The sequence below is a fragment of the Bos taurus genome, chromosome 12 (assembly GCF_002263795.3).
Source record: "Bos taurus isolate L1 Dominette 01449 registration number 42190680 breed Hereford chromosome 12, ARS-UCD2.0, whole genome shotgun sequence".
Taxonomy (NCBI): Eukaryota; Metazoa; Chordata; class Mammalia; order Artiodactyla; family Bovidae; genus Bos; species Bos taurus.
The window spans coordinates 13,199,210-13,224,481 of NC_037339.1; the positions used below are offsets into that span (position 1 = coordinate 13,199,210).

General features: G+C 39.4%; 1 protein-coding gene across 1 annotated transcript in view; it reads left to right on the forward strand.

Annotated features, from left to right (window-relative positions):
* Positions 1 to 24,718, forward strand: part of DNAJC15 (DnaJ heat shock protein family (Hsp40) member C15) — an 82,324-nt gene extending 57,606 nt beyond the window's left edge. Inside the window, 1 exon segment of the mRNA NM_001080332.2 lies at positions 24,491 to 24,718. Within this exon segment, the coding sequence (NP_001073801.1) occupies positions 24,491 to 24,561 (71 nt within the window). The 3' untranslated portion in view covers positions 24,562 to 24,718.
* The last annotated feature ends 554 nt before the right edge of the window (positions 24,719 to 25,272 follow it).

Genomic DNA, 25,272 nt, shown 5'->3' on the forward strand with positions numbered 1-25,272 from the left:
TACTGTTTCTGCTCTACAATAACAGATGGTAGAAAGTTACACTGTATTTTAGGAGTCAAAAGTGGGGGTGGCGGGTTGGGGGGGCAGAGAGTGCAGGGTTTCTTGTATCCTTACAGACTTTTAATTTACGAATTATTTTGAAAAATGTTAAAAGCAAATTTTGGGTTCCTCTCCATCCTAACTAACTCCAAAATAAGGCATTTTTTTTCAGCTTTCTCACTTAATTACTTACTATAAAAATTCTTTTCACTAAATATCATCTCCTTTGGTTTTTGCACTTGCTATTCTTTCATGTGAATAAACCAGAGACTAAACTTTGAAAAGAGGTTTTGCTTAAAATTTCTAAACAGCTTCAACGGTTACTCAAAGATCCATTCAACTAATTTACTTTGCATTGTGGGCTTTCAGAGTCATTGACTTAGAAACGAATGTGTTTTAAGGGCCTACTTGAAGCTTTCTGTCTCCTAAACATCTTCCATCCCTTCCAGGTCAAGTGTGTGGCCTTCTCTGATTGATTGCAGGGGGATCAAGCACTTATGTCTTTCAGATGATTGACAAGTTATTGATTGTGTCTACTGGCAAAGAATTAAGCTCTAAAATGTTTCCAAAAGAATATATATTTTTAGATACTTTCAGTTAAAAAAAAAGAATGTTTATGTTTGTTATGAGCCAGTAGTGGTTAAAGAATTATTTATTCTGAGATTGTATATTTAAGAGAAGTGGGGCTGTTGGCTCCCCGTAATGTGCTTACTAATATCCTCCAGTATGGTGGCATTGTGGGAGGGAATGGATGCAGAAGTGTTATTCCCCGATTTTTGCCTTCTAGCTAGCAGCATGGGCTTGAACATCCCTTAATCTCTCTAAATGTCAGTGTTATCATCTACAAAATGAATGGATTTTTCACATGCCTTTTTTGGGTATATGATGTAATGTTTTTATGCTGTTGCCGCCAAGTCGCTTCAGTCGTGTCTGACTCTGTGGGACCCCGTAGACGGCAGCCCGCCAGGCTCCCCCGTCCCTGGGATTCTCCGGGCAAGAACACTGGAGTGGGTTGCCATTTCCTTCTCCAATGCATGAACGTGAAAAGTGAAAGTGAAGTTGTTCAGTCGTGTCCGACTCTTCATGACCCTATGGACTTCAGTCTACCAGGCTCCTCCGTCCATGGGATTTTCCAGGCAAGAGTACTGGAGTGGGCTGCCATTGCCTTCTCCTAATGTTTTTATATACCTGTTTAATTAATGAAGAACCCTATCTCTCTATTTGGATCACATTTTTAACTAAAGAAAGATGCTTTTAATCAACAGTTGTCAATAACAGATGTGTTGACAACTGGAGACATCTTGTCCATATAGCTGCTCATTCAGCCAACATTTTACAACACTTGGAGTTTCAGAGAGTTCTTAGACTTCTTCAAACCCATCCATATACTCATAGTTAAGAATTCCTGCTCTAGTAAAAGTATGATGATTTAAGGAATATTGCAACTACTTGAGGGAAAAGAATTCATGTATGTTGGAGCTGGGAGATAATCATAAATCTGAAAACTGTCCCTTCAAAGGGAAGGTTGTTTTGCTTCATTTTTAAAGGGAAGAAGATAATGGATTTTGTTGTTGTTTATTTTTACAATGGTTTACATATTCTGATTTCTAACTCTAGTAGTTTTTTTTTTTTTTTCAAGGAATATTTATTTATTTATTAGTCTGCACAGAATTTTAGTTGTGGCATTTGGGATCTAATTCTCTGACCAGGGAAGTGTGAGAATGGGCAGGCTTTCCTGGTGGCTCAGACCATAAAGAATCTGCCTACAGTGCAGGAGACCCTGGTGTGATCTCTGTTTCTGGAAGATCCTCTGGAGGAGGGAATGGCTTCCCACTCCAGTATTCTTTCCTAGAGAATCACATGGACAGAGGACCCTGGTAGGCTACAGTCCATGGGGTCTCAAAGATTTGGACACAGCTGAGCAACTAAGCACCTGAGAATGTGCAACTCTCAGTTTGCCTCCTCCTCTTATAATTCTTCACCATATTTGCTTTGGCCAGCTCACCCTTGAGTGTTATATAGGTGGTTAAAAAAACTTGACTTGTCTACCCAGTGCTTCTGAAATTCATGAATATTCTCCCCGCTACCACCCTACCCCAAATGACTTTTCTCTTGGTTTTGCCACCAGCTGGTAAAACAAAAGCTAGAACTTCAAATGTGTGATCTACGATAATTTGTTACATATTTCATTATCACCTTGGGCAGAGAAAGTGACACCAGAAAAATTAGGTGTGGAAATGACTGGAAGTAAGTTTTTTGTAACCAATTTTAAGTGAGCATTCAGATGTACTTTGGTAAAAAGTAAATTTTGCCTTTTCTTTGAGTGAAAAAATGTTAATGCAGTAAAAATGTCTCAGATCTTTGATCTGATGCCTTTAGAATACCTTTTAATTAGATTATAGTTGTAAAAATTACTGGAGAAAAAGGCTAGTTGTTATGAAGTCAGTAGGAGTGGTGTTAGTCACTAAGTTGTGTCCAACTCTTTGTGACCCCGTGGACTGTAGCCCACCAGGCTCTTCTGTCCGTGAAATTCTCCAGGCAGGAATACTGGAGTGGGTAGCCATACCCTCCTCCAGGGGATCTTCCTGACCCAGAGATCAAACCCAGGTCTCCTCCATTGCAGGCAGACTCTTTACCATTTGAGCCACCAAGGAAGCCCATATGAAGTCAGTGAAAGTGAAAGTCACATCCAACTCTTTGCGACCCCATGGACTGTAGCCTTCCAGGCTCCTCTGTCCATCGAATTCTGTAGGCAAGAATACTGGAGTTGGTAGCCATTCCATTCTCCAGGGGATCTTCCCAACCAGGGATTGAACCCAGGTCTTCCACATTGCAGGCAGATTCTTTACCCTCTTGAGCCATCAGGGAAGCCCAAGACAACTGGAGTAAGTAGCCTATCCCTTCTCTAGGGGATCTTCCTGAACCAGGGACTCCTGCATTGCAGGCAGATTCTTTACCAGCTGAGCTACCAGGGAAGCCCCAGGTAACTTGAAATCAGCAGTTTGACATTAATGCCTAACAAAAGTACAAAGGAAAACAGACTAAGTTAACTTTGAAAAACTATGGAACCTCTCATAGACTACCTAATCCGTGCTTCTCAAAGTGTAGTTGGCCTGTTCATTCCAGGCCAGTTTGTTAGCTGTGTGCAAGAAACCAAAAACTAAAATCAATAGTAAGCCTTCAGACATCTTTATAGCCATTTGACATTGTTGTGACATCAAGTATGGGATACCTTTGTGTTTTGTAAAATATTGGTCCACCACAAAGTAGAAGACAATTCTTTAAAGTGCTTCACCATGCAACATCACTTTCAGTCTACCTCAACCTTAAAGGAATCACTATCTTGATGCATAATATCATGGGTTAGCTTTGTGTCTTGAATATCTAGTCATGTGCATCTGGCTGCTTTCGATCAACATTGTCCCTATGGGATTCATCCCTGTTGTAATGTGGAACAATTGTTTGTTCATTCTCATTAATATAGCAGCCTCAGCAAGGTGTGCACTGTGGACCCCCAGGATTACTCATTTAGGAATTTACTCTTCCCCTTTTGGTTTTCAGGCCTTCTTTGGGTATACAAAGTAATTATTTTTTGAAATCCATGTGTTGGCTCAGATGGTAAAGAATCTGCCTGCAATGCAGGAGACCTGGGTTTGATCTCAGGGTTGGCAGGATCCCCTGGAGAAGGAAATGGCAACTGACTCCAGTATTCTTACCTGAAGAATTCTATGGACAGAGGATCCTGGTAGGCTACAGTCCATGGCATCTCAGAGTCAGACCCGATTGAGTAACTATCACACACACATGTATTTTGTAGGAAAGTAACAATTTTCAAACTCTTTGGTCTCAGATCAAAAAGTATATCAATAAAAATGATCAACTAGAGAGATCTATCAGAGAAGGCAATGGCAGCCCACTCCAGTACTCTTGCCTGGAAAACCCCATGTATGGAGGAGCCTGGTAGGCTGCAGTCCATGGGGTCTCGAAGAGTCAGACATGACTGAGCGACTTCACTTTCACTTTCCCTTTCATGCATTGGGGAAGGAAATGGCAACCCACTCCAGTGTTCTTGCCTGGAGAATCCCAGGGACGGGGGAGCCTGGTGGGCTGCCGTCTGTGGGGTCGCACAGAGTCGGACATGACTGAAGCATCCTAGTAGCAGCAGCAGCAGCAGCAGCAGAGAGATCTATGAATTAGAAGAGATTAATTTTCTTCACCTCCAAAATCACTGCAGATGGTGACTGCAACCATGAAATTAAAATATGCTTGCTTGCTCCTTGGAAGAAAATCTATGACAAACCTAGACAGCATATTAAAAAGCAGAGACATTACTTTGCCTACAAAGGTCTGTATAGTCAAAGCTATGGTTTTTCTAATAGTCATGTTTGGATGTGAGAGTTGGACCATAAAGAAGGCTGAGCACTGAAGAACTGATGCTTTCAAACTGTGGTGTTGGAGACGACGAGAGTCCCTTGGACTTCACTGAGAAAAAAAAAACAAAACAGTCATTCCTAAAGGAAATCAACTCTTAGTATTTATTGGAAGGACTGACGCTGAAGCTGAAACTCCAGTACTTTGGCCACCTGATGGGAAAAGCCAGCTCATTGGAAAAGACCCTGATGCTGGAAAAGAGAGAAGGCAGGAGGAGAAGGGGACGACAGAGGATGAGATGGTTGGATGACATCACCAACTCAGTGGATACAAGTTTGAGCAAGCTCTGGAAAATGGTGAAGAACAGGGAAGCCTGGTGTGCTGCAGTCCTTGGGGTCACAAAGAGTTGGACAGGACTGAACAATGACAAAATTTAAATTCAAAAAGGATAAATATAATATTCTTTTAGGTCCCTAAAATCAACTGTATAAATATAGGAAAGAGACGTGGCAGTGTTTCACATGAAAGAGAGTCTTATGGGTATTTTTTTATCTCAAAGGCTATAATATTCAACAGTGTAAAAGCCACTAAAAATAAGTCAGTGCATTCTTAAGCTGCATTAAAGGGCATACAGTATCTGTATTATAAGACTGAATATTTCCACAACCTTCTGTACTTGTCACTCATTTATTCTAGTATTACTAGCCAGTCAGTTTTGGGGGGGTAATTAGGCAGTAAAGGCTAGAATGGAAAATGCTACATGATAAGGGCTTTTAATAAAACATTCTAAGGAGACGGATAGAGAGGAGAGCATTTGGAGAGGAGAGAGTTGCAGTATTATTGATAGTCAACCTAAAAATTCTAAGGAGATCACTGACTCAGTGGACATGAGTTTGAGCAAACTTCAGGAGATGGTGATGGACAGGGAAGCCTGGTGTGCTGCAGTCCATGGGTTGTACAGAGTCGGACATGCCTGAGCAACTGAACAATAAATTGGGAGCTGGGCAGTGTTCTAGGCACTGGCACTCAGCAGTGGAAAAAGTGATGTTCAGGCAAAGCAGAAAAGGTCATATGAGATCAAAACCTGTTGGACTAGTTTCTTCTCAGAGGTATAATAGGACGTATTCTTGTAATGTGTAATAGGTAGAACCCTTTAGGATTTCCAACTCTAGGTTTCTGTGATTCTCTAATGATCTGATAAACTGAATCAGACTCTAAGTATTCTTCAGAGCCTTCTGTCTCTGTTTATTTTTTTTTTAATTATATTGAGATATAATTCAAGTGCCATATGATTCATCTACTTAAAGTGTACAGTTCACTCAGTCAGTTCACTTGCTCAGTTGTGTTCGACTTTTTGCGGCACCCCATAGACTGCAGCATGCCAGGCCTCCCTGTCCTTCACCAACTCCCAGAGTCCACCCAAACCAATGTCCATTGAGTCAGTGATGCCATCCAGCCATCACATCCTCTGTCATCCCCTTCTCCTCCTGCCCCCAATCTTTACCAGCATCAGGGTCTTCTCAAACGAGTCAGGTCTTCGCATCAGGTGGCCAAAGTATTGGAGTTTCAGCTTCAGCAATAGCCCTTCCAATGAATATTCAGGACTGATTTCTTTTAGGATGGACTGGTTGGATCTCCTTGCAGTCCAAGGGACTCTCCAGAGTCTTCTCCAACACCACAGTTCAAAAGCATCAATTCTTCGGCACTCAGCTTTCTTTATAGTCCAACTCTCACATCCATACATGACTACTGGAAAAACCATAGCCTTGACTAGATGGACCTTTGTTGGCAAAGTAATGTCTCTGCTTTTTAATATGCTGTCTAGGTTGGTCATAGCTTTTCTTCCAAGGAGCAAGCGTCTTTTAATTTCATGGCTGCAGTCAACATCTGCAGTGATTTTGGAGCCCAGAAAAATAAAGTCTCTCACTGTTTACCCATCTACTTCCCATGAAGTGATGGGACCGGATGCCATGATCTTCGTTTTCTGAATGTTGAGCTTTAAGCCAACTTTTTCACTCTCTTCTTTTACTTCCATCAAGAGGCTCTTTAGTTCTTCACTTTCTGCCATAAGGGTGGTGTCATCTGCATATCCGAGGTTATTGACATTTCTCCCGGCAATCTTGATTCCAGCTTGTGCTTCACACTTCACTAGTCTTGAGTGTATTTATAGATGTGTGCAGCCGTCAGCATAGTCAGTTTTAGAACATTTTCACCCCCTCAGAAGGAACCCTGTCACCCTTGGGCCGCACCCTCACCCCGTCCCCTCCCCTCAGCTCTGTTCCACCGACCTGTATGTTTGGCCTTGTGCCGGCCCCACACAGTCTTGACAACCTTTGCGTTGTAATACGTTTTCATTTTCTGAAGTGTGAGTCCTCTTACTTTATTCTTCTTTTGTAGGATTGTTTTGGGTATTCTGGGTCCCCTGCAGGTGTAGGTGAATTTTAGAATCAGCTTGTCAGTTTTGACAAAGTTGGCTGGAATTCTGATAGAGATTTTGTTGAATCTGTGAGTCAGCTTAGGGAGTATTGCCTGAGATCTTAATGTTAAATCTCTTTATCCATGGACATGGGATGATTTTTCATTTACTTAGACCTTTAATTCCTTTCAATAATATTTTGTAGTTCCAAAGTGTTTTATTCTTTTTGATGCTGTTGTGAATAAAATTATGTTAACTTTATTTTTTGATTGTTTAATGTGAATGTATAGGAATATCATTCATTGTTTTTTATATCCTTCAGTCTTGCTGAACTTGTTTATTCCAGTAGGTTTTTTTTTTTTTTTTTGGTAGGTTCATTCGGATTTTCTAACTATAAGACTATGTCATCTGTGAATAGTTTTATTTCTTCCTTACCAATATGGATGCAATTCATTTCTTTTTCTTACCCATTTTTCCCTGACTTGAATTTCCAGTACAGTATTGAAAAGAAGTTGTAAGAGGGGGCGTTCTTGTCTTGTTTCTGATCTTATGGAAAAGCATCCAGTTGCCTAATAATGGGTATTAGGCGAAGTGTGGTATTATTAACTGTGGGCTGTCCATAGATAACCTTTATCAAATTAGGAAGTTCCTTTCGAGTTATTGAGCCTTTTTATCATGAAATGACGTTGGACTTTGTCAAATGCTTTTTCTGCATCTATTAAGGCTATTATGAGATTTTTGTTTTTTATTCTGTTGATGTAATGAATTACATTAATTGGTTTTTGGCTGTTAAACCAACTTCTCATCCCTGAGAAAAATACCACTCAGTCATGGTGTGCAGATACTTTTAACGTGTTGTTGGATTTAGTTTGCTAGTATTCTGTTGCGTCTTCTACATTCACATTCATAAGAAATACTGATCTGTAGTTTTCTTGTGATGTCTTTGTTTGGCTTGGTATCAACATAGTATGGGCCTTATAAAACGAGTTAGAAAATTGTTCCTTCCCCCTCCATAAACCATCTGCACCTGGGTTTTCTTTGCATACATTTTTGATTACTGATTCAGTTTCTTTACTTGTAATAGGTCTATCAGATTATTTGTTTCTTCTTGAGACTGTTTTAGTAATTTATGTCCTTTGAGGAATTTGTCTAATTTTGTAGTTTAGGTTATTGAGATTTTTTTCTTTTTTAATACAGACATTTACAGCTATAATTGCCTTCTTAGCACTACTTAAATTGTAGTCCATAAGTATTTATTTCCCAAATTTGTCCTTGTTATTGATTTTTAGGGGCTTCCAGGTGGTGCTAGTGGTAAAAACTCATCTGCCAATGCAGGAGACCTAAGAGATGTAGGTTTGATCCTTAGGTAGGGAAGATCCCCTGGAGTAGGGCATGGCACCCGACTCCAGTATACTTGCTTGGAGAATCCCACGGACAGAAGAGCCTGGTGAGCTACAGTCCATAGAATCTCAAAGAGTCAAACACAACTGAAGTGACTTAGCACACATGCACGCGTTGGTTTCGAATTTCATTCCGTTGTAGTTGGAGAAGATAATGTATTGCTTCTATCCTTTTAACTTATCGAGCTTTGTTTAATGGCCTAGCATATGATTCCTCCTGGATATTCTGTTGTTAGGTGGGGTGTTCTGTGGATGTCTGTCAGGTCCAGTTGGTTTAAGCATTGTACAAGTCTTCTACTTCCTTGTTGACCTTCTGTCTAGTTCTATCCTTTATTGAAAGTAGGACATTCTTATTGTTGGATTGTCTGTTTCTCTGTTCGTTTTGGTTTCATGTATTTTGATGCTCTGTTAGGAGTGTGTGTGTGTGTGTGTGTGTTTATGTGCACACAGGCATGCATGTGCACTCAGTCACTCGGTCTTGTCCAACTGTTTGTGGCCCTATGGACTGTAGTGCACCAGGCTTCTCTGTCCATGAGATTTTCCAAGCGAGAATACTGGCGTGGGTTGCCATTTCCTTCTCCAGGGGATCTTCCTGACCCCGAGACTGAACCCTGTTCTCTTGAGTCTCCTACACTGGCAGGAGGATGCTTTACCACTGCACCACCTGAGTATAATTGTTCTGTCTCTTTGTTGTTCAGTCACTCAGTCATGTCAGTCGCTCAGTCATGTCCAACTCTCTGCAACCCATGGACTGCAGCATGAAGTCCATGTTATATCTCTAGTAACTTTTTTTGTTATAAAATCTCATATGAGTATAGCCATTCTAGCTTTTCCATAGTTGGTGTTTCATGATACATTTTTTCCCAATTCTTTTATTTGTGATTTTGAATCTAAGGTCTGTCTCAAGACTTGCCTGGTGGTCCAGTGGTTAAGACTTAGTCTTTCCACTGCAAGGGGCACAAATCTGATCCCTGTTCAGGGAGCTAAGATACTGCATGCTGTACAGCACAGCCAAAATAATAAAATTATTTTTATTATTTTATTTGAAATCTGTCTCCTGTAAAAGGACTATTGTTAGATCATGTTGTTTTAATCCAACCTGACAGTGTAATGACTAATTGGATTGTTAATCCATTCACATATGTTATTGATATAGTTTGATTTATGTCTGCATTTGCTTTTTGTTTTCTGTTTCGTGTCTTTTTTGCCCCTCTGTTTTTCTTCCTTTCTGTTTTCTTTTGTACTGAGTGAATATTTTCTAATGTAGTATTTTGATTTTATTACTTCATTATTTTTGAGGGTTTTTTTAAAGTGATTGCTCTAGGATCTAACCATATACATCTTAAGTTTTCAGAATTAGCTTCAGATTTAGACAAGCTTAATTCTTGTACTATATATAGAAATAATACTTCAATACTTCCCCCTTTTATGGTATTATTGTTATACATATAACATCTGCTAATGTCACAAGCCTAACAGTACATTGTTAGAAGCATTACTGTCTCCTGCCATTTTCTCAATCTGTAACACCTTTGCTCTTACAGATCTCCTTTGTGCTATTAATAGCACATATAATATGCATGTATTACATTTCTGTATGTTATAGGCCCAATAATATGTTTTATGCATATTATTTTATACCATTACTTTTTCCATCAGCTAAGAGAAAAAACAAAATTAGGCATTTATATTGTCTTTTATAATTACACAGTTATATTACTAGTACTCTTTGTAGATATCAATTTAAATTACCATCTGAGGTCACTTTCTTTTAACCTAAAGAATTTCCTTTATTTATTCTAAAGTGGATCTGTTAACAGTGAATTCTTTCAGTTTTTGCTTATCTAGGATGCTGTTTCACCTTTGTCTCTGAATAACAGCTTTATTGAATAACGGGTCTTGGTCCACAGCTTTTTCTTTAAGGACTGTGGTTATGTTATTCCATGGCCTTCCTGTTCTCCATGGTTTCTGCTAAATTAGCCTTTTATCGTATTGGGCTTCCATTATAAGTGACACATTGTCTTTCTTTTGCTACTATGAAAAGGTAAACCGAGGCATATTAAAAATTTTAAGAGTCTATTTGAGCAAAAATTGACTTGAATTTGGCAGCACCAAACTGGAAGTGGTGAGGAGCCCTCTAGAGGAAAGACTTCCATGGAAGAGGCAGAGCAAACAAGGAGTTACTTGATTGGCTATAGCATAAGAATTTGCTTTACTTGGAAAGTCCTAGTTGGCTCTGTGTGATTAGTTGTGCTTGGGTTTTAATCTCTTAATGTTGAGAGACTTATTGGCTTAGGGTTTAGTTTGATTATATAGTCTCCTAAGGCACTAAAGCCACCTCAATCTAATGGCCTTTCTGTTTGTTTAATTTAATGATACCTTCCATATTTTCTCCTTGTCTTTGACTTTTAGCATTTTTTTATGGTGTGTGTTTTAGGTCTTATTAGATTAATCCTACTTAGAGTTTGAGATTCTTGGGTATGTAGGTTATTGTTTTTCAATAACCTTGGAACGTTTTTAGCTACTATTTCTTTAAAGACTTTTCCCCCTCCTTTCCTCTCCTGGTACTCCCATTTCATGTGATTTATGGATTTCACGATGTCCTACATTTCTCTGAGGTTATGGTTTTTTCCCCTTCATTCCCTTTTCTCTCTGATGTCAGCTTACATACTATCAATCACTGTATCTTCAAGTTCACTAGTTCTGTCTTATGCCAGTTCAGATCTTCTCTTGAGCCCTTCTAGTAACTTTTTAAAAACTTTTAGTTCTGTGAATGTATGGTTCTGTGAATGTATAACGTAAAATTTTAGTTCTGTGAATGTATAATGGCTACTTTGGAATCGTTTCCCATAAATCCAACGTTTGGTCACTCTCACAGGTAGTTTCATGGCTTTTTTCATGATGTATACATGGGTCGTACTGCCGTACTTGCCTGCTCCTTCACATGCCTTGAAATACTTTGTTAGAAGCTGAATATATTAGATTATATATTATAGCAGCTCTGGTCCGCCACCCTTTCACTGATGATGAAGGCTTGTTATTGTTGTTTGTTTATTTGTTTAGTAACTGGCTGGATTCTTTTAGTGAAGTAGCCTAAGGCCTTCTCAGAATGCCTTTCCTGTTTGGAACCACCATGCCTTGAGGACTAGGAAAAGAGTTTTCAAGGTCCCAGTATTTATTCTAAGGGAGCCAGGCCCAGGGTAGAGCTTCTGATCCACTTTCCTGTGCCTGAGCCTCAGCACTGGGGATCTGGGGGCCGGAAGAGAAATATACAGGTCCACCCAGCCCTTCCCAGAACGAGTCCTCTGTGCCGGAGCTGGGGAGGGAGGGAGCCCTGTGTTCTGACTGCAGCAGTCCAGGGTGGAGTCTCTGCCTTGCTGAGTGGAGAGGGGGAAAGGAACGAGTTATTTCCCACAGACTCCTGCCTCTCTTACTGAATTTTCATACTTCAATTCTTTTTTATTTTTGTTTTGAAGACCGTTTCTAGAGGCTTCCAGTGGTTGGGAGTTTATTATATAGTATTGACCAGTTGCATTGGGAAGTGGGTCAGTGGAACTCCTCATTCTGGAAGTCAGTCTCCTATATGCTGCTTCGTGATTTTAACATCTTTCTTTTAAGAAGGGTGGGTGAACTTTAAGAACCCTTCAAATCAGCAGATGGCAATGCTTTTTACTTCAGTCTTACAGACTTGGGATGTAGAAATTCATGTTTTAATCAGAGTTAAGTGTAAGTAAATAAGTGTTAGTCGCTCAGTCATGCCTGACTCATTGCGACTCATGGACTGCAGCCCACCAGGCTCCTCTGTCCATGAGATTTTCCAGGCAAGGATACTGGAGGGGGTTGCCATTTCCTTCTCCAGGGGATCTTCCCAACCCAGGGATTGAACCTGGGTTTCCTGCACTGCAGGCAGATTCTTTACCAACTGAGCTACAGAGGAAGCCTAAGAAATATGTAAATCTGTATAAAGAAGACCCAAGGATAAAAGAGAACTTAATCTTCAAATTGGTGTATTTTCTATGAAACTCACATTAGTAATAACTTATACAGCCATACCTCAAAGATACTGGATTCAGTTCCAAACCACCCCAATAAAACAAATACTGCAATAAAGCAAGTCACACAGATATTTTGGTTTCCCAACACATAGAAAAATTATGTTTTTACTATACTGTTGTCTGTTAAGTGTGAAATAGCATTATGCTTAAAAAACAGTGTATACAATGAAATAATTTACTCAGTTATAAAAAAGAACACATTTGAGTCAGCTCTAATGAGGTGGATGAAACTGGAGCCTATTATACTGAGTGAAGTAAGTCAGAAAGAAAAATACCAATACAGTACATTAATGCATATATATCATATTTAGAAAGATGATAATGACAACCCTATATGCAAGACAGCAAAAGAGACACAGACATAAAGAGCAGACTTTTGGACTTTGTGGGAGAAGGTGAGGGTTGGATGATTTGAGAGAATAGCTTTGAAACATGTATATTACCATATGTGAAACAGATGACCAGTCCAAGGTCGATGCATGAAACAGGGCACTCAAAGCCGGTGCACCAGGACAACCCAGGGGGATGGGATGGGGAGGGAGCTGGGAGGGGGGTTCGGGACGGGGAAACGCATGTACACCTGTGGCTGATTGAATATATGGCAAAGACCACCACAATAAAGTAATTAGCCTCCAATTAAAATAAATAAGTAAATTGTAAAAAACTGTATATACATACTGTAATTAAAAAATAAACTTGCTATAAAAATGGCACCAATAGACTTACTTGACACAGGGTTGCCACAGACCTTCAATTTGTAAAAACTCAGTATCTGCAAAGTGCAATAAATCAAAGTCTGATCAGATAAGGCCTGCCTGTACCTAACCTGGCAGCAGTTGCTAGTTGTAGACTATTTGCTTGTTTTCTCTTGTGCTGGTTAGGATTTTTTTTTTACCCAGATGTTTTTCAGATGTTTCTTTCTAGAGATGTTTATCCACTCCTAACACATTTGTTTGTTCTATTTTCTGTCTCTCTGGAGTGATTTTACTTTAGTGAAACTGGTCCTTGATGCAAGAAGATAAGGGAATGGTGATTCACCACTTCCTTCTCCCCATCAGGGACACACGTCTCAAGTCCCTGCTGTGTACTCAGTGAGATCTAAGGCATGATTTCTCTTCAAGATATGTACTATCTAATGAGTAGATAAGCATATATTAATATTTTAAAAGTAAACCACAAGGTGTGATTTTACAATCTTCCCAAGAAGGAAAGGGCTTCTCAGGTGGCACAGTGGTAAAGAACCCATCTGCTGATGCAGGAGATGAGAGATGCGAGTTCGATCCCTGGGTTGGGAGGACCCCTAGAGGAAGGCATGGCAACCCACTCCAGTATTCTTGCCTGGGGAATCCCATGGACTGAGGAGAATGGTGGGCTATTGTCCATAGGGTCAGTCTCCAAGTGACTTAGCACACTCAGGAAGGAAGAGGACCCAGGATGGAGTTACAGGCTTGAAGAAAGTAGAAAGGGTTTACAACAACCAAATGTTTAACATGGTAGAAATTTAATAAACAAATAATTATGTAACCAAAGTGAGAGACAGCATGGTATGGTAACCTTCCTGGGAGTCCTGACCCTACCTCATTTTAACTCTGTGGCTAGGGTTGGGCAAGTAACTAAACTTCTTTGTGATTCAGTCTCTTTAGGTAAGGAAAATAAGAACTGAGCAACTACAAAGGATAGTTGGATGAACGAAAGGAAATAATACATTTGAATAATGCCTAATTACTATCCTCATCACTATGGTCTTCATCACAGGTTTTCTGAGCCCCAGTGATTTCTGGATAGTATTAATTGGTAGTATCATCAGACTTCACGGAGGTCAACATATCTCTAGTGTTTAATAAAGTTTTAAAAACTTAAATATACCTTCATAAAAGTACACAGCTCATTAAATATACAGCTCGATGCATTATCGTGAAGTGAATCCATTTACGTAGCCAGTACCCAGATTATGACAGAAAACAACAAAATTCTGTAAAGCAGTTATCCTTCAATTAAAAAATACATTAATGAAAAAAAAAATTGCACAAAGCTTTCTCCTCATGTACATTTCTAGTCACTCCCCACTCACCAATGACCACTGTTTTAGTTTTTATTGCCATAGATAAGCTTTGCCTGTTCTTGAACTTTATATATATATATATATATATATCATCTAAGTGTGTAGTCTTCTATGCTTTGCCTTTCCTCATTTTATTATCTTTGTGAAATTCATTCATGCAGCAGTGAATCCTGTAGTAATTCATTGATTCTTTTTGTTGCATAGTATTTCATTGCATGAATGCTGCTACTGCTAAGTTGCTTCAGTCGTGTCTGACTCTGTGTGACCCCATAGAAGGCAGCCCACCAGGCTCCGCCGTCCCTGGGAGTCTCCAGGCAAGAACACTGGAGTGGGTTGCCATTTCCTTCTCCAATGCATGAAAGTGAAGAGTGAAAGTGAAGTCGCTTAGTCGTGTCCAACTCTTCGCGACCCCAGCCTACCAGGCTCTTCTGTCTATGGGATTTTCCAGGCAAGAGTACTGGAATGGGGTGCCAGTGCCTTCTCCATCATTACATGATGAATATCCTGCTGTTTATCCATTTTTTTCTTTGCAGTTTCTTTTCTCTCTTTTGTTACCTGACTTTTGGGAACATCCTATACTCTTTTGTTCTAGATATGAGTCCACTGTATTACATATATCTTTTCTCTTTGGCTTGTTTTTGCCCACCTTTATTGACGTTCATTCATTAATAGAAATTTTTAATACTGTTACAGATCAGTTATAGTTGAAACTTTACCTTTATAATTATTGCTTTTATTGTTTAGGAAATTTTTGCTTGTCTCAAAGTCATGAAGTCAATTTCTGCAGACGTTATTACCTTACCTAGTTATGTCTTAGAATGGGATTTTGTATATGGTGTGAGATGAGGGTAAAGTTTCACTTGTTTTTATTTGGATAACCAAGTGGTCTGGCACTATTTGTTGGAATTATTTCTCTATTTCCTTTCATCTTCCCTTGATTAATTTCTTGTGCCAATCTCCATGATGTTTTAATTATCTAGCTTTATAACAAATCCTCATTTCTGGTATATAAACTCTTTATATATTTTGTTATTAAGATTTGTGAGGGGTGGGCTATGTTTGGCCCTTTACATTTTAATGTAAGTTAGGAACTGCCTCATCAGTTTGCATATGCACATTCACAATTCACACACAAACCTCCTAGGATATGATTCAGTTCAGTTCAGTTCAGTCGCTCAGCACTCCAGGCTTCCCTGTCCATCACCAACTCCCGGAGTTCACTCAGACTCATGTCCATCGAGTCAGTGATGCCATCCAGCCATCTCATCCTCTGTCGTCCCCTTCTCCTCCTGCCCCCAATCCCTCCAAGCATCAGAGTCTTTTCCAGTGAGTCAACTCTTCGCATGAGGTGGCCAAAGTACTGGAGTTTCAGCTTTAGGATCATTCCTTCCAAAGAAATCCCAGGGCTGATCTCCTTCAGAATGGACTGGTTGAATCTCCTTGCAGTCCAAGGGACTCTCAAGAGTCTTCTCCAACACCACAGTTCAAAAGCATCAATTCTTCGGCGCTCAGCTTTCTTCACAGTCCAACTCTCACATCCATACATGACCACAGGAAAAACCATAGCCGAACCTTTGTTGGCAAAGTAATGTCTCTGCTTTTGAATATGCCATCTAGGTTGGTCATAACTTTCCTTCCAAGGAGTAAGCGTCTTTTAATTTCACGGCTGCAGTCACCATCTGCAGTGATTTTGGAGCCCCCAAAAATGAAGTCTGACACTGTTTCCACTATTTCCCCATCTATTTCCCATGAAGTGATGGGACCAGATGCCATGATCTTAGTTTTGAGATCTTAGTTTTAAAGCTTGAATGTTGAGCTTTAAGCCAACTTTTTCACTCTCCTCTTTCACTTTCAACAAGAGGCTTTTGAGTTCCTCTTCACTTTCTGCCATAAGGGTGGTGTCATCCCATATCTGAGGTTATTGATATTTCTCCCGGCAATCTTGATTCCAGCTTATGCTTCTTCCAGCCCAGCGTTTCTCATGATGTACTCTGCATATAAGTTAAATAAGCAGGGGATAATATATGATTGGGAACACTATAAATCTGTCAGTCAGTATGGAGCAAATTGACATCTTTACAATAGTGATTTTTCAAATCCATGTACAAGACATCCTTTCATTTATTTCAGTTCAGTTCAGTCACTCAGTCGTGTCCAACTCTTTGTGACCCCATTGACTGCAGCACACCAGCCCTCCCTGTCCATCATCAACTCCCAGAGCTTACTGAACCTCATGTCCATCGAATCAGTGATGCCATCTGACCATCTCATCCTCTGTTGTCCCCTTTTCCTCCTGCCTTCAGTCTTTCCCAGCATCAGGGCCTTTTCAAATGAGTCAGCTCTTCACATCAGGTGGCCAAAGTATTGGACTGTCAGCTTCAGCATCAGTCCTTCCAATGAATATTCAGGGCTGATTTCCTTTAGAATGGACTGGTTGGATGTCCTTGCAGTCCAAGGGACTTTCCAGAGTCTTCTCCAACACCACAGTTCAAAAGCATCAATTCTTCAGCTTCAGCTTTCTTTATAGTGCAATTATCACATCCATACATAACTACTAGAAAAACCATAGCTTTGACTAGACAGACCTTTGTTAGCAAAGTAATGTCTCTGCTTTTTAATATGCTGCCTAGGCTAGTCATAACTTTCCTTCCAAGGAGCAAGCGTCTTTTAATTTCATGGCTGCAATCACCATCTGCAGTGATTTTGGAGCCCGAGAAAATAAAATCTCTCACTGTTTCTACTGTTTCCCCATCTATTTGCCTTGAAGTGATGGGACCAGATGCCATGATCTTAGTTTTCTGAATGTTGAGCTTTAAGCCAACTTTTTCACTCTCCTCTTTCACTTTCATCAAGAGGCTCTTTAGTTCTTCACTTTCTGCCAGAAGGGTGGTGTCATCTGCATATCTGAGGTTATTGATATTTTTCCCAGCAATCTTGATTCCAGTTTGTGCTTCATCTAGGCCAGCATTTCTCATGATGTACTCTTCATATAAGTTAAATAAGCAGGGTGACAATATACAGCCTTGATGAACTCCTTTCCTGATTTGGAACCATTCTGTTGTTTCATGTCCAGTTCTAACTGTTGTTTCCTGACCTGTATACAGATTTCTCAAGAGGCAGGTCTGGTGGTCTGATATTCCCATCTCTCTAAGAATTTTCCACAGTTTGTTATGGTCCACACAGTCAGAGGCTTTGGCATAGTTAATAAAGCAGAAGTATATGTTTTTCTGGAACTCTGTTGCTTTTTCGATGATTCAGTGGATGTTGGCAGTTTGATCTCTGGTTCCTCTGCCTTTGCTAAATACAGCTTTAACATCTAGAAGTTCTCGGTTCACGTACTGTTGAAGCCTCACTTAGAGAATTTTGAGCATTACACTGCTAGCGTGGGAGATGAGTGCAATTGTGCGATAGTTTGAGCATTCTTTGGCATTGCCTTTCTTTGGGATTGGAATGAAAAGTGACCTTTTCCAGTCCTGTGGCCACTGCTGAGTTTTCCAAATGTGCTGACATATTGAGTGCAGCACATTCACAGCATCATTTTTTAGTATTGGAAATAGCTCAACTATAATTCCATCACCTCCACTATCTTTGTTTATAGTGATGCTTCCTAAAGCCCACTTGATTTCACATTCCAGGATGTCTGGCTCTAGGAGAGTCATCGTACCATCATGATTATTTGGGTCGTGAAGATCTTTTTTGTATAGTTCTTCTGTGTATTCTTGCCACTTTTTCTTAATATCTTCTGCTTCTGTTAGGTCCATACCATTTCTGTCCTTTATTGTGCTCATCTTTGCATGAATTCTTCCCTTGGTATGTCTAATTTTCTTGAAGAGATCTTTAGTCTTTCCCATTCTGTTGTTTTCCTCTATTTCTTTGCACTGATCGCTGAGGAAGGCTTTCTTATCTATCCTTGCTATTCTTTGGAACTCTGCATTTAGAGGTTATAACTTTCCTTTTCTCCTTTGCCTTTCACTTCTCTTCATTTCACAGCTGTTTGTAAGGCGTCCTCAGACAACCATTTTGCCTTTTTGCATTTCTTTTCCATGGGGATAGTCTTGCTCCCTGTCTCCTGTACAATGTCACGAACCTCCGTCCATAGTTCTTCAGGCACTCTGTCTATCAGATCTAATCCCTTGAGTCTATTTCTCACTTCCACTGTATAATCGTAAGGGATTTGATTTAGGTCATACCTGAACAGTGCGTTCGTTCTCTTGGCAAAACTCTTTTAGCCTTTGCCCTACTTCATTCTGTACTCCAAGGCCAAATTTGCCTGTTACTCCAGGTGTTTCTTGACTTCCTACTTTTGCCTTCCAGTCCCCTATAATGAAAAGGACATCTTTGCTGGGTGTTATTTAGGTTACTTTATTTCAATGAGATTTTTCAGTTTGTAGTTATGCATCATTTGTTAGATTTGTTCCTAGGTGTTGATTATTCAAATGCTATTATATATTGTGTTGTTTTAAAAGTGTACACTATATACTTATTTCTAGGGCATAAAAATTTAATTTTTGTTTAAATTGCTGTCATATCCACCATTTTGTTAGATTTAGTTATTAATTCTGTGATTTTGTCTTTAGAGCCTTTTGATTTTTTTGCTTACTCAGTCATTCAATTTATGACGAATGACAGTTTCTTTCTTTTTAGTCCTTTGGGGGAGGGAGTGGAGGGGGACATTGATTATAATATACAGCCAGAAACTCCAATAAAGTGTTAAATAGAAATGATAGTAGATATCTTTTCCTTGTTGCTTATCTCAGAGCCAAAGGTTTCTGCATTTTACTACTAAGTATGATATTTGCTATATTTTTTTTGATAACTTCCTCTCACATAAAAGAAGTTTCCCTCTATTCTTAGCTTACTTAAAGTTTTTATCGTGAGTGTACATTTTCTGCATTTGTTTAAGTGATTATACATGTATTCTTCCTTATGTTGATGTAATGAATTAAATTGATTAATTTTCTAATGTTAAAGCCAGTCTTGGATTTCTCATATAAACCTAACTTGGTTATGAATTTAGTCTGATTTGATAAGCTGATATTTGCTTTTGCATCTGTGTTTATCTTGTGATATATTTTTTATCAGAGTTTGTCTCAAAGAATGCTACTCATAAAAAGAATTAAAATGTTTTCTTTTTCTCCTATTTTTTTCAGAAAAATTTACTGATACACCTATCCTGGCCAGAATTCTTATCTGTGGGAAGGTTTTTAGTTACAGATTCAGTTTCTTAAATAGTTACAATTCTCTTGATTTTTCCATTTCTTCTTGTATCATTTTATCTTGATACATTATTTTTCTTAGAATTTATTTCATTTAAATTTTAAATGCATTGCTAGGAACTTAATTCGTTTTTCTCAGAAATCTAACCTTTGGCTTGGTTAATTATCTTGAATGCTAATTTCTGTTGTGATATTTTCCTTGATGCTTAGGTAATTTACAAGTATATTGATTAATTTCCAAACATTGTAATTCCCTATCTGTATTACTGATTTTCAGCTTAATTCTACCATTGTTAATTCATGTGTCGGTACTTCTCAAACTGTCTTGATAGAGGACTTGTTTTTTGTTTTCCCAATCTCTGTTGGGCTGGTAACTTTTGTAAAATATAACAAAAATGATTTTATTAGAAAATTGAAATAAAAAGACATACAAGATCTAAGCCGTAATTTTTCATCATTAGATTCTGCAGATGCACGGTATTATGTTTGGCTGTAGTATTTGCTGAACACTTGCTCTCAGTTTCTAAACCTAGTTTAGTTCAGTAACTCTCACTGTGGTTCAGTAACACCTGTACCCCAGCACTGATCCATGGAACTGAATTCAGGTAGCACTGCTTATTGTGATTTGAGTCTTTGAAGTTTGTTGAAACTTGCTTTAGAGCTCAGCACATGTTGACTTCAGTAAATGTTCTGTGTGCTGTTTAAATGGAGGTCACTCTGCAGTTGTAGGGTGGAGTGCTTTCTGTATGTCATTTAGATCAAGTGTGTTCAGTATTTCGTTTTATCTAACCCTTCCATGGATTACTGAGAGAGGTATATTAAATCTCTCATTGATTATGGATTCATGTGTTTCCCCCTTTAGTTCTGTCCTTGTTTTTCTTATATATCTTAAACCTATGTTATCAGTTCAGTTCGGTCACTCAGTCATGTCCGACTCTTTGCGACCCCATGAACCGCAGCACGCCAGGCCTCCCTGTCCATCACCAGCTCCCAGAGTTCACTCAAACTCACGTCCATTGAGTCAGTGATGCCATCCAACCATCTCATCCTCTGTCGTCCCCTTCTCCTCCTGCCCCCAATCCCTCCTAGAAAGAGGGTCTTTTCAAATGAGTCAGCTCTTCGTATCAGGTGGCCAAAATATTGGGGTTTCAGCTTCAACATCAGTGAACACCCAGGACTGCTTTCCTTTAGGATGGACTGGTTGGATGTCCTTGCAGTCCAAGGGACTCTCAAGAGTCTTCTCCAACACCACAGTTCAAAATCATCAGTTCTTCGGCGCTCAGCTTTCTTTATAGTCCAACTCTCACATGCATACATGACTACTGGATAAACCATAGCCTTGACTAGATGGACCTTTGTTGACAAAGTAATATCTCTGCTTTTTAATATGCTGTCTAGGTTGGTCATAACTTTCCTTCCAAGGAGTAAGCGTCTTTTAATTTCATGGCTGCAGTCACCATCTGCAGTGATTTTGGAGCCCCCGAAAATAAAGTCAGCTGCTATTTCCACTGTTTCCCCATCTATTTGCCACGAAGTGATGGGACCAGATACCATGATCTTAGTTTTCTGAATGTTGAGCTTTAAGCCAACTTTTTCACTCTCCTCTTTCACTTTCATCAAGAGGCTCTTTAGTTCTTTACTTTCTGCCATAAGGATGGTGTCATCTGCATATCATATGTTATCAGATATATTCAAATTTAAGATTGGCCCTTTTAACACTTCGAAATTTCTCCCTTTTATTGCTAGTGTTGGATTTTGCCTTAAAGTGTACTTCATCTGATAATTAGCATACCAGTGCCAACTTTACTTTCATTGGTGTATGCCTTTTTATATTGCTTTAGAAAGATTGTCTCAAAAAAAAAAAAGATGGTATCTTGTAACCAACATATAGTTTGCTGGTTAGTTTATTCATCAACCATATTGATATATAATTTGCATACAATAAAATGTATATTTAAATGCATGGTTTGATGAGATTTGACAAATACATACCCCCATGTAACACTAGCATAATGAAGACGTAGAACATTTCAAAGCTGAAAAGGTTCCTTGGTGTTCTTTCTCATTGCTAGTCTCTGCTCCATCTTGAGCAGTCACCATTCTACGTTCTCCCACTGTAGATGTGTTTCATGCAAGTGGAATTGTATCGTATGTACTATTTTGTGTCTGATTTCTTTGAAGACAAGAAGCAGCGCAGAATGTTGGACTGATCACAGCACATTTCCTTATCTCCAGGATCTTGACACTCAAGTCCTGGCTGACTTGGTAGACCTCCAGTGCCTTCATACTGCTGTGTTTGAATTGTATTGAAGTGTTCTAGTTGGTATCAGTGGGAGGGGTGGTCTAAAACCTAATAGTCCATGAAAGTCCAAAGCTGAAGAGCTCCAGTAGTCATATAGTGAAAGTACAAAGGTTCCGAGATCGAGTTTGGGGGTGAGTTTTCTGATTAAATGGAATCCAAGAAATCTGAACAGGACTGAAAGATTCAAAAGTGTATTTTTCCATTAAATAAAGGATATGTATCCTATATATTTTCTGTCAGTTGAGATTTAGTGCCAGAAACAAGGTGTTTTAAGCAGAAGAGCATTTAATGCAGGAAATGAATGGTTATAAATTGTTGGGAGGTCTAAAGGAGTAAATTTTAGGCTTGGCTTGCAAAAGTGGCTCCGCTGGTAATTACAGAGCTGCTCTGTCAGAGGAGCTCCTCACTGACTACCCCAGGGACCACCGCTAGGGCTGTACAAAAAGTGTAGTTGCTGCCCTCACAGCACCACGATCCCGCTTGCTAGCGGCAGTAAAAAGAGGCCCAGCAAGAAAGCCTTTCTCTTTTCCACTTTCCAGATTTCACAGGAGTGCCTCCCACTGACAGATGCTGATTTGAACCAAGCACTGTTCAGTGGGAATATGTACGTGTGTGCGCGTGCGCCTGTGTTGGTTGCTCAGTCATGTCCGACTCTTTGCGACCCCGTGGACTGTGGCTCCTCTGTCCATGGAGTTCTCCAGGCAAGAATACTGGAGTGGGTTGTCATTCCCCTCTCCAGGGGATCTTCCCGACCCAGGGATCGAACCCAGGTCTCCTGCATTGCAGGTGGACTCTACTGAGCCACCAGGGAAGCCCCCAAAGGGAGTATAGCAATTGTAATTTTTGGCTTAGGAACTTTGCCCAGTTTTAGGAAGACAGAATAAGGGTAGAATGAGAACTGAACCCAGAGTTTCAGCCATGCACGTAAGTGAAAAGTCCAGTGTCCCTCTCACTAAGAGGATGAGGGGAATTCAGTGTTGTTCTGAGAAAACTGTCAGTCGTTTCCTCTAGCATTGCCGTCAATAAATATAATGTTTAATGAGACTTTCGATCTTCTGTGCTTTTCTTTTTTTTCTTTCTGCTAACTGAGCATATTATGGCCGATGATTGAAATATCCAGAATGCATTTCAATCAATTAAAGGTTATGTTTGAGTTCAATTAATATTTTAATATTTGTGGAGGGTATACAAGATGCCTGGCATTACCTTGGTAACTCCAAAAATGGAAACAGCTTATCACCAAGAGTGACATTGCCTAATTCTGAGATCATTTTCAAAGATAATCCTGATACCAGTTTATTTCATAACCAAGCGCATATGGAAACTTGCATTGGTTTCATTTCTGATTCTTACTGTGTATTCAAGGACACTCGGATATATTCATTCCGTAAGTGCTTATAGCAATTCAGATCTTGATGTGAAAATGTCAGTGATCTCCTCAAGGGTGGAAAGCTAACTATAGCTCCTTGAGCGCCACCCTTCCATTGCTGATTCATTTCCTGCTTCCCTTTTCCTTCTCAAATGGGTGGTGTGATATCAGTAAAAGGCCCAGATAAAGTCAGGACAGTGCATACGCCACTGCTGTCTAGATGTTTTGTGTGTGTGTGTGGTTTGTTGTGAGCCACTCAGGTCTTAAGATGTTTTCAACAGCTGTGGATCATTTGTACTCAAGGGGGAGAATAAAAAATAAAAAACAAACACAGAGACTGGTGAGCTGGACTGTTAGCTTGAGTGCTAAGCATGAAAGTGTTCAGGACTAGAAGTTAGAAGGTGTATGATGCTTAAATATTTTTAGTGTGACAGTTTGGGGCCAGTATTTTTATATGTAAGGGAGCTCCTGTTTGTCATTTTTAACGATTCTGAATTTGAAATTCACCTCAGTTTTCCTCTGGTTCTTTACGTTAGAAATAATTCATTGTGAAGAATTATGAAAACTGACTTCATTTTATTTAAGGCGCAGTGACGCTGTCTGTGCTCCATAAGTATTCTGATGGCACTGTGTCAGAGAGCAGGGGGCATACCCTTTAACGTTATTTTTATTATCACTGATTTTTTATCATATTATTTACTAATATTGACCAATATTAGTGAAATGCTTTTAGAGCTGAGTAGTATATAGTTGCCTTTTTAACTTATTTTTATGAAAATGTATGGTTTGATAAAACTTTGAAGGCACCCTTGGATTGCTTCACCTCCTTCAGAAAGATAACTTCCTTCATAGAAGAATGTTCTTTCCTTAAAAACAAACAGAAAAAATTACGTCTTGGAGAAGGACTGTTATTTTATTTACCTAACCATCCACTTCAGAAAATTCTCTGGTCAGATATTTGGCATTTGAAAGGTAATGTCTGACCAGTGAAATGTTTGAGTGTGTTTTAAATTACTCCTGATCATAAGTTTATTTTTCTCAGAGATTATCCTTGACTGTTAGGTATCTGTAGTGCTTCATTGAACGAGTTTAACTTATACTGTTGTGATTTCTAGAGAGCTTATAAAATAATTTGTCAGGGCATGAATGTGTGGGAAAATATCAGAGACATCTAACTGAGTGTTTTTCTTTATTTGAGACTTTAAAAAATGTCAGTAGTGAAGTGTCCTTTAATCCATTTTCTTTTCTTTGTCCTCTCAGGTGGGTCTCCTTACTTAGCAACCAAAATTAATGAAGCAAAAGACCTGCTAGAAGCAACCACCAAACACTGATGGACGCTCAAGGACCACTCTGAGGGAGAAGAAGGGGGGCCTTATAAAAGCTGTCCTGCACATTAGTCTAAACCGTGGCATTCACAATTTCATATGTGCACCGACCACAGCCATTTCTTCCGTGTCTGAGCTATGTGATAATAAAAGATGAACAGTCTAGCTTTGTATTCGCTTTCAGAGGAGCACATGGAAACTCTAGCACTGATCTTTCCCCCTCATTTTCTTCCTCTCTCTGATAGTCATACATTTGAAGACTTCTACTACTAAGTTCCCCCGACCCCAGCCCCTGCAGCAGTATCATTATCAGTAATATAATTGGAATTTGGGAGCAAGAGTGTAGAATTTTTTGCTGCTTATATTTATGCTCGCATTGTCCCTTGTTTCTTCAAAGGAATTTAGCACTCTGCCTATGTGAAGTGCTTTAAATGTTATGAGACGAAACCCTGACTGCCACCCCAGGAAAGTGAACTGAAGCTTGATGGAATTTACTAAAGGGTGTTTTGTAAAGCAGTGGTTAGGAAAGAACGCTGCTCTCCCAGAGATCCCAAGGCTGTAGCATGAGAACTTGGAGAGCTGCTAAAATGATTAAAGGTTTACAGAATGAGCCCTGTGAGGAAAGCCTGGAAATTGCTGGGAGAAGTCTGAGGGATTCGTACTTAATTATATAGTCTTCTGGTGCTGTGTACTTATTCAATTATGCATTCTACAAAT